Raw genomic sequence first — 9,970 nt, forward strand, 5'->3', positions numbered from 1 at the left:
GTGCGCCGCTTAGATTGTTAGTCAATCATCCAAGAGAAAGAACATTGGCAAAGATGGGAGGTTAATTAGTCATTGAAAAGGAAAGAGGAAAAATGCAAATCCTAATAGAGAAAATAATAAAAATTTCAAAACCCAAACCTTAAAAAAATTGTTAGTTTTTAAAATTTAAGAAAAAAATAAAATAAAATATTAAATTATAAATAACAATTATATTCTTTAAACTATCAAGTTTTGTTAAATTTAACATATGATAAATCAGTATTTAAATTTTTGAAACTTTACAAGTACGAGTTGAGAGATGTGATAAACCTTGGATGGGAATAAATCTTTAAGCCTTTTTCTAATGTTGAATGGTGAATGGTGTATCGGGAAAAGAAGAGACAGTCTGTAATTTCCTTTAAACAGTCTTTATCCATAAAAAAGATTAAAGCTCCCCTCACATGTGAGAACTTCACCAAATTTGTATCAGCTTCCTCTACTTCATTCCATCACTGATGGATCCACCACGTCCCCCAGCAGCTTCACCATCACCTCCAGGTCCACCAGGCTTTGGGTATGATGGACCATTGCCATCATGGTATGATTTCTTTCTTTTCTCCACAAGTCTTCAGAGCTGAAAAGGACATGATGGATTATTATCTTTTTTCGGGGTTTCCTAATATGGTTTCTCCTTAATTCCCAGCTTGTGGTTTTTCTGCTTCTGTGGTCTATTTACAGGCTGCTGTCCAGGTCTTTTCCCTCCGGCACCTCCACCTCCACTGTGAAGTCTCCTAGCATATAGCTTGCTTTCTTGTAGGGCATTCAATTTTCTTATCAAATGTACAGAAAATAACAGTGATGAATAAAATTTGTCTCCTTATGCCGCATTCCAGTTTAGTGTATGTTATGAACATTGGAATGCAATGAATTTTATAGCAAAACTACTCAACATGAATCAATCACTACAGCCATCAAGATATTCCAACAAAAATCATATGCATCTAATACATCAGCTGATGCTGGTCAGAGGTGCATTTCAAAAGTTGACTTGAAAAGAGAGGGAAAAGAAAAAGATACCGATATTTTCAAACAAAATTGCATGAGATTGAGGCCCTCACATTTCTATGAAATGCTAAAGAGTCATATCATTATAAAAAATCACTGAATTGAAGGCGCCTCAGGCTAGCCTGACTTTCCTTCATTTGGCTTAGGAATTCTTTTATACTCATAGTTATTTATGTCCACCTTCTCTTGCAAAGCCTATAAAACAGAGAAACGGTTAAATGAAAGAAAGAACAAAAGAAAAGAGGCTATAACATATATATGCCTTTGGTAACATTAATTTTGGATTCGCGATGAGTGACTATACCTTTAATTCCTCTTCCAGTGAGATATTTTTTGGCTTGTATGCATTAACGGGTCCTGTTCTTGACAGTGCTTTTCTAGTCTCAATAATCTCCCACTCATGATCATCTTTCACCTTTGAAATATCCTTGCTGAACTACAAAGCCCAGCACAGTTTAGATGAAGAAGGCAAAGAAAATGATCAAGGATTAATGATAGCGATGACAATATGACATTGGAATGCCAAAATGATGGGAAAGCAATAAGAAACTACTGAAGCAACACCAACTCTGTCTGCCTGCTGAACAAACTACTGAAGCAGGAAGTGAGACTGTTCATAAATTATAAAGCTGAATCCGACTTTTATGTCAACACACATTTATTCATTCAACACGCTGCTAGTAAAACCAGGCATCATAATTCTTATTCCTAGAAGGATGCATCTAACTATCATGAATTTCCCACTACCTCTAATGATTGATGGATTGAGTTAGGCTAGAACTCAAAAAGCCAAATTCACATTAAACCCACAAAAAAAGGCAAACTTTACATCTGCGAAGTCAAAATTTTGGTCGCGAAATTATGTAACCCAAATCAAACAGAACCAGAGACATCCGGTACTGTAAGTTTCAATTCTCACAAACCCATCAACTCAAAGATGTTAAGAAAGTCTCAATGAGAACCCAAATAACTTTCGAAATCATGAACCCTAATCAACCAATCAAACCATCAATAGTGATAGTAAAAGCGGTAAGTGTAAAATCCAAATGGGTATTGCACGAACCTGCCTTGCAAGAGATGACCAAGTCCAACTGCCCCAAACACCGTCAAAGAAATCATGGGCAGTCCGTATCTTACAAAGGGATGCCTTCTACCCCATCTTTTGAACGATGATTGAACCTTTGCAGTTGCCGGGACGTCGTTTTTGGGCTTGGATGAATCGGCCATCGCTGTCTGTGTGTCGACGGTTGTCATTTCAGACGATCCACCGAGGTTTTGTTAGGACTTTGTTAAGGATGTTTCTGCTATGTTTTGTACCAGATTTTCTGCTTGGAGATGGGACTGAGATTCTGAGAGGGTACAGTTTGTGCGGGAATTGCGTTGGGCTGACTGAGGTCCAATAAGTCTTAGTGATATCTTGTCATTTTTAATTAAGAATGATGCCTTTTAACTCAAATGTGTAGTTATTAATTTTTATAATTTAATAAATATTAGATTATTAAGGTATAAATCAAAAGAAAGTTCAAGATTTTATAGAACACAATAAAGAGTATCAGTAATGATATGTAGGTATTTTTTTATATATAATTTAAGTATACAGATAATATGTCATTATATGTTTGAATGTTACTTTATCTTTAATTCAAAATATCAATCACACAATAATACATTATTTATGTATTTTAAATATGTTTCAGAAACGTCTCCGCATAGTTTTATTGTTTCTGAAAACTATAATAAAACCATGCAAACTTTAAAGGTTAATTTAGTCCATGTCACAATAATTGGTGAAGTAACATTATGTTCCCATTTGTCCAAATTAAGTTACCAATCTGATTACTCATTTTTTCATAAATCAACTATTTCTTTTAACTTTTTGGTCGAACTCAACTTTTCAAACTAAAAGTTATAAAACTTTATCAATTTTGTTAATCTTGTAACTTTGTATATCCCCTTTCTCTTTGAATTTTAACTCTTCAGGATCAACTGGCACAGTGACACCTTCATGATTGATAATGCTCACTTTGTTGCTTGAAGCAGCTCCGCTTACATAGGTCACTGTTCTTATCACAAAGCCATCTGAATTTGATGACTCCGAAGCACCAAAAGCAACTGAAATAATTGGGTAATTCAGGTCCCATGGGTTCTTTGTCTTGCTTAAACTACAATTCACTGACCTCCTGGTATATGATCCAGGCTGTAATTTGATGCACAGAGAGAGTCTATGCAATTTTCATTTGTTAAATATAAAACCAAACCAGAGTCTAAAGCTTTCTGAGGGTCCACATGTCCAACCCGCATTGCCCGAATATTTGTCTCGTTAAGATCTTTCTCATCTAGGAGAGGATTACCATCTTCATCCTCAGTAGAAGATGTAGTCAACAAAGCTGATTTTACCACGGCTAGGAGACCAATCTGGATGGGCGGCTTTTAAAAGAGCTGCTAGGCCTGAAACATGCTAGCATGCCATCAATGTGCCGGAGATTATGTTGAATTCAGTTTGTCTTGAATCTTCAAGACAATGAGATAGTGCAGAATCACGCCATCCCACCAGCTTTTTTCACAGTAATTCCCTTGTCAACAGACTCAACACATCCGATGTCACCACGATCACACAACACAATCTCACCATGAATCAATTTCCGATCTAATGAACCACACATTCAAGTACTGCCAGAATAGATTAATGGAAAGTACTTCCTGTTTGGCAATTGTTTTCCATTATAAAGAGAAGACCCTGTGATAGTTGTTCCATCTTCAAGAACCACATCGGCAGGGAACTTTCTATCGATCGTACTGGCACCAACAGTTATCATCCATGGAGCTACATTACTCACAGTTTCAGCTTGGAAACCTGAATTTCAAGCATCAGCTGAAACAAAAGCTCCTTCTTCCATTGCACCAAACGATCTAATTGCGATTGGATCCATAATATATGGTTCTGAGTTCTGACCTTAGACGACCTAAATGACAGATTCCATGCAATTTCGACCCGAACAAGCTTTGTATACAGCAAGTCTTGCTTCTTCTGCCATCCCAGAAGCGTCACCGTTTGCAAAACTAAGAAAAGAAGCATTATTAACAATGCGTCCTGCAATGATTGATGAAGTGGGAGTGCCATGTCCATCATGGTCTGTTGCTGATGTTATGCCTAATTTTTGGGAATGGAAGTATCAATCACCGATTAATATTTTGTTGAATAGAGTGTTGGGAAGTCTTCTCCTCCAACGCATTCTCCTTTCCAGTGAGAAGGAATCTGATCATGTCCATTGTCCTGAAAATTTTTCCTTCAGGCCAGATTCCAATATCAAGCACTCCAATTATAAAATCGGAGCCGTAATTTGATTTTCGGAGTAGATCATTAATTCTTGTTTTGGTGGGTGTAACGAGTCCGAGAAATCCTGGTGACTGAGTAGTTTGAATATAACACTTTCTGTCCTGGAGAAAGAATTTCCGGGCGTCCTTTGAGTTCCTGGACTTGTAGCCATGGAAGACAGTTTTAAAGATATGGGTGATTTTTTCGTTGTTTCCAGAGAACAAAGACTTTCCAGGATAGACTTGAACCAATCTGATACGTACCTAAGCAATGCTTCAGAACCAGAGTAATTCCAGGCAGAACCACACCTCACAACTCAATCACCAATATGGAAGTAATGCAGAAGCAAGCACTTACAGCTTGAAACAGAACATGTATTTGTAAATGGATGCAAAAAATACTAATTGCATTGATTGATTTTTTAATTTAATTACAATATTCTCTCATCCATACAAAGACTATTTCCCAGCTAATACATAGATAGTTATCAAAATGCAACACCAGAACAGATTACACTCAATAACACCAGCTTAAAACAAATAGACTTGATTCCCCAAAATCCACAGAACACAAAATACAGTGCATCAGCTTCTTTCTTGCTCAGCTTCCGAGACGCTGGCTCTCTCCCACCCACATTCCTGAAATTTTTCCTTCTGTCTCTGCATTTCCACTTGCTCCCTTTTTCTTCCTTTCCTCAACTAATCTCTTCTTCTCTTCCTCTAATGACATGCCACGTATCTCTTTCTCCTGTTGCTGATTTGTTAGTATAGTTGAGACCCTCCTCTCTTCCTGTTTGCTGCCAACTGCCCTCCTCTCTTTATTTTTTTCTTTTCCTAAGAGAGACATAAACATTAGTCCTAACACAATCCTGTTCAGAAAATTCAAATGGCTTTCATGCCATTCTGAATTCTAATTATGAAGCGTTGGCTTTTCTTGCTGTGTTGCACGAAATGAACAAGTTTTGAGAGAAAATCTGCGAGAAAAAGAATTGAAACGAGACCCATTTAGGAAGAGAAGTGAGAGTGGTGATTTATAGAGTGAAATTACTTGAGTTTTTATGGGGGAATAAAGCCATCAAAGCATCCGAGAAAAAGCTGAGTAGAATTGAGTGAGGAAAAGCAATTAATGTCGTTATAGCCACCCTCACACACGTGTTAGAGTTTTTATTCAACCCTCATTTTTTCATTTATTAAATTTCTTTGATTTTTTAGATTAATTTATTTTAAAAGAACATTTTTGTAAAATAATATTTCTATATTCTTTTATTATTATTAACCAATTCATCCTTATGATAATCTTTTATTTAATATTTCAAAAAAATTTGAAGAAATGGGAGAAATGATGCAACACTTCTCGCTCTTCAAGATGATATGTAATATCTATTGGTTTGATTTAAAATTTCTGAATTCCATATTCAGATTGTATCAAGGGACATTAACGAATGCAACGGCTGAAAAATTCGATTCAATATCCCCGTGGAGGAAGAAGAACAAACAGTTCTACAATCTAATGTATATGGAGTTACACCATTAGCAAAACCACAAACAAACAGATAACAACCTAGCTTTCAACACGTAAAGATGACAGAATAAAAATGGAATTTTATTTGTCTAAGGCTTCAGATTTTCATCTCCCCGATTATCATTATTGTCATTTTCTCCATTCGTGAGTCGAGCTGTTGTTGTGGGGGAATCCTTGGACTTGCAGGGTTTTGCTGGTTTTGGTTCATCGGATTTTGATTTTAATCTGAAATGGAACCTTTTCCGGAAAATGTTCCAGCTCCCTTTTGTCTTCACCAGCTTGTTGATCTCTTGTTTCATGTTTAAGCACTCTTTCTCCAGCTCGGAAACGCGATCTGTCATGTCATCCATTGCAACAATTTGACCTTGATCATTTCTTGCTTGGAGATGAGCATCATTTCTGGCGAGTGCAAGATTCCCAGTTGCATTTTGCGAGTTTTCGATGTTATCAGATACGAAGAACCAACCAGCTATAGAGGTACGGAGACGAAGTTGTTCGAAAAACAGAACTTGGACGATAACTCGAAGAGGTAGCCTCTCGTTTTGCGCTGCATGTGTGCTTGCTTCCAGGGAAAGTTTCTGGCAGTTCATGAGCCGGCAAATTTGTTCCCTCTCAGAATCTGTAAGCCAGGGATGCGCCTGAAGTTGAAAAACACATCAGTACTTTCCACAAATTAGATGTTCCTCACCAATAATGAAATTTGGCTTATCGAAAACAAGAAACCAAATAGAAGATCCATCCTTACCTTGAGATATATATCGATTGCACGGTAGATTCCATCGTCTAATGGCCTGGCATAATCAGGAATAACAGCTGCAAGTGACTGAAATTTCGGTAATTTCAAGTTTACATCAGGGGCTACCTCAGCAAGGTATCCATCAATCAGATTAGCCACCATTGCCATGGGAGTCAGTGAATGGGCACCTCTAATCAATTGCCCTTCATCAACTATACAGTTTGAATCGATTGTATCCTGATTGAGCAGCATGAAGTTGTCAAGAATCCGCTGAACACAATCGATATCATAGAGGGTCTCCACTGAGTAGACCATACTGGGTATCAGAAGATCATCAAGAGATGCTTGATCCATCTGGGCTCCGATGCGTTTCTCTAAATTCCCTCGACATTTTGGGCTAGCATGTAAGATTATTGACGTGCGTAGAAGCCTAAGCAGAAACTTGGTTGGTGTGACATTCTTTTGATCAGGAAGTAACTGCACTATTTCTTCCAAGAGACTCCTTTGATCAGTTTCAGATGGGCTAGAAATAGTTGATCCAGGGGCAACATGGTTCCCATTTCGGAAACTTGATTGTTTACCCAGCAATGGAAGATGCCGGTTTGCATAGTGGATAAGAGACCCAGCAATACTCTCTGGCCTTATGCCGTTCATTGCAACAGCCATAATCAGCCTTTTATATAGTGGTAGTCTAAGGAAGGAAACATCTTCATACCACCAATCCTCAGTTCCAGTTTGCTGCTTGGCTGGTATTCTAATCCCATTCCATAGCTTCGTGCCGCCTGGGCTCTGCTCATCAGCCTGCCCTGATAGAGGCCAATTAAACAAACTCGGATCAGCACAAGCCTTCATTGCCAAGGAGTTGATGCATCTTGAAACAATATGAAGCTCTTCAGCCTGAGGTAGAACCTCTTCACACTTTTCAAGGGCTGTAAGTGAGTCTGTCCAGTTACCAAAGACTTCATTGAGAAAATTTTCTGTTTGCATAATCAAATTGCCTTCTCCACAATCCTCAGTCATTTGAAGATATTCAGCAGCACATTTTACACTGACTACATTTGATGCAGTGAGGTCTATTTTTACACCATAACAGAATTTGGCTACAAGCAAAAAGGCTTTGGCTCCGCCAGGCATGTCATGAAGTTGTAAAATACAGTTTTTTTCAGCCTCAGCAGAAAATTCTGCAATCAGATTGTTCAATACTCCACTTCGAGATAGCAGTGGAAACTGGGGTGCAATTCAAAAGGAGAAAAACCAATCACAGTCCACAAAGCAAATAATAAAAATATGAACAGGTACAAAAACAGAACACAATCAATTCTAATTCTGCAATAAGAGACAGATTTCTTTGCTTACTTCCCAGGTGAAGCATTCAAAAACCCGGAAGCCAAGATGACATCGCTAGGAAGTATGATAGTTTGAATAGTGAAATGACGTTGAGGATTGGACAAGTAACACACACCTTGTGGAGATGGAAGGACCACTCACAAACTTCAACAATGACATCGCTTGGAAGCCCAGATGAGCATATCCTGCAGAGAAGCATAATAAGCTTGACTAATTGGATATTACAAAGTAGAGTTTATATAACTTATGTAAGTGTAGAAACTGAAACTCAAGTACTGAGAAGAGATATTGTCCATTAATTGATAGCCTCAACCCTGGATTCAGTAGCCAGTCAATTCATAAAAGCAACCAAAGAAAAAGAAATGAAAGAAGGAACAACTTTCCTATTAGTTGTGGCAATATAATCAACTTCCAATTTCACTTGTTTCACTGGAAAGACCCAATTGAATATCTAAATACCTTTGTGTCATGTCAACCAACAGTAATTTCAAAGGCCTGACGATCACATAAAACTTAATTCTGCAGTCTCAGTTTCTGATGCAAAATTTTCCAACTCTAAGACCCTTCTGTCAAACTGAAAGTATAAATCACTACATATAAATTGGGTCCCATCTCACAAATTTACAGTTCAGATCAACTCAAGCCTATTGCATTGATTCATTGATTCATAAAATCTCCATCCACTCTGCATATTCAAAACATCTTTTCTCTCCATTGCCAATAAAATTTCCATGCAGTTTACACATACTAAGCTCAAACATGAAGCTAGAAATGACAACTGCAACACTAATATCACTGGGTCCTAATTGCTGGTAAAAAATTCAGAAACAATCCAAACTCACCCATTCACAAGTCACAAGATAGAAAAAAAAAGGCCATAAAATGTACCTAAACAGGAAAAACAAAACCACCCACCCCGTTAACTTTCTCAATCAAAAAGAAAAATTGTCAGGAGCAAAACCGATAACCAAAACAACCCATTAATCAAATTCCACTGATGTAAAAAACCCACATTCTAAATATGCCATATAAACACATTAAACATCCTTCACTATCACAATCATTAAAAAAAGAAAAATAAAAGGAATAGCAATAAATGAGACAGACAGACCAGGTTTGGCCATCAAGGTGAAACACTTCAGATTTAGATCCCAGCTTCATGCACGCCATGTAATATTATTATCCACTTCTAACAACAACTCCAACAATCACACTTTGTTATCATTAAAAAGAGTTGTTTCAGGGGTGTCAAAGTCATGAACACGTGAAAACTTAAATCAAGGAAAGAAAAAGCAATAGTAAATGATGATAATGATGAAAAACACAACCAAAAAAATTAAAAAACTATTGGTTTTATTTTATTTATTTTAATTTCTTGTTTGATGGTCCCGAGTCTAAAGGGGAAATCCATGAGCAGAATCAGTTGCTGCTGTTACGAGAAAAAGGCAGTGTTTTGTACCGGCTAATTAAGCGGTTAACAATATTAATTATTATACTTATCAATAAATATTTGTAATTGAATTTCTAATTCATGAATCATGATTATACGTTTTCTGAGTCAATCCTGATACACTTGTTCTATCATCAGATAACTCAAAAAGAGTATGTTTGAAAGTAGTTTTCTAAAATTGCTTTAAAAAGCAAAACAAAAATATATTCCAACGGTGGGTCTAGTGTGCTTTATTATAACAATAAAACTATGTATACCTATTTTTGATACACAATTTGTATACATAGATAAGGTGGATGTTTCTTTATCATATGATGACACATGTTTTAAAATCACCTAATTACATGATGACACATCATTGTGTACCAAAAATAGGTACACATAACATTACTCTTATTTATATACTCAATTGTATATTCAATCATATGATAATATATCATTTATATACTCAATTATATATTTAAAAATGTGTGTATAGATAGTATTGCTAGAGATTTAACTTTTGTTTAGCAACAAAATGTTAATAATTACAATAAAACTATATATACTCATTTTT

At 36.6% G+C, this 9,970-nt stretch overlaps 2 protein-coding genes across 2 annotated transcripts; both read right to left on the reverse strand.

The window, feature by feature from the left end:
• Positions 1-930: 930 nt before the first annotated feature.
• On the reverse strand, positions 931-2,437 carry LOC123192458. Its single transcript, XM_044605022.1, has 3 exons — positions 2,108-2,437; positions 1,349-1,475; positions 931-1,239 (listed from the first exon to the last, which is right to left on the reverse strand). The coding sequence occupies exons 1-3, from the start codon at positions 2,296-2,298 to the stop codon at positions 1,162-1,164; spliced, it is 396 nt and encodes a 131-aa protein (XP_044460957.1). The 5' UTR covers positions 2,299-2,437; the 3' UTR covers positions 931-1,161.
• Positions 2,438-5,816: 3,379 nt separating this feature from the next.
• Positions 5,817-9,140, reverse strand: LOC123193560 (BTB/POZ domain-containing protein At5g03250-like). Its single transcript, XM_044606594.1, has 4 exons — positions 9,076-9,140; positions 8,080-8,149; positions 6,627-7,844; positions 5,817-6,519 (listed from the first exon to the last, which is right to left on the reverse strand). Exons 1-4 carry the CDS (start codon positions 9,132-9,134, stop codon positions 5,971-5,973), a joined length of 1,896 nt encoding a protein of 631 aa, XP_044462529.1. The 5' UTR covers positions 9,135-9,140; the 3' UTR covers positions 5,817-5,970.
• Positions 9,141-9,970: the final 830 nt, after the last annotated feature.

Source organism: Mangifera indica, chromosome 12 (assembly GCF_011075055.1).
Source record: "Mangifera indica cultivar Alphonso chromosome 12, CATAS_Mindica_2.1, whole genome shotgun sequence".
Taxonomy (NCBI): Eukaryota; Viridiplantae; Streptophyta; class Magnoliopsida; order Sapindales; family Anacardiaceae; genus Mangifera; species Mangifera indica.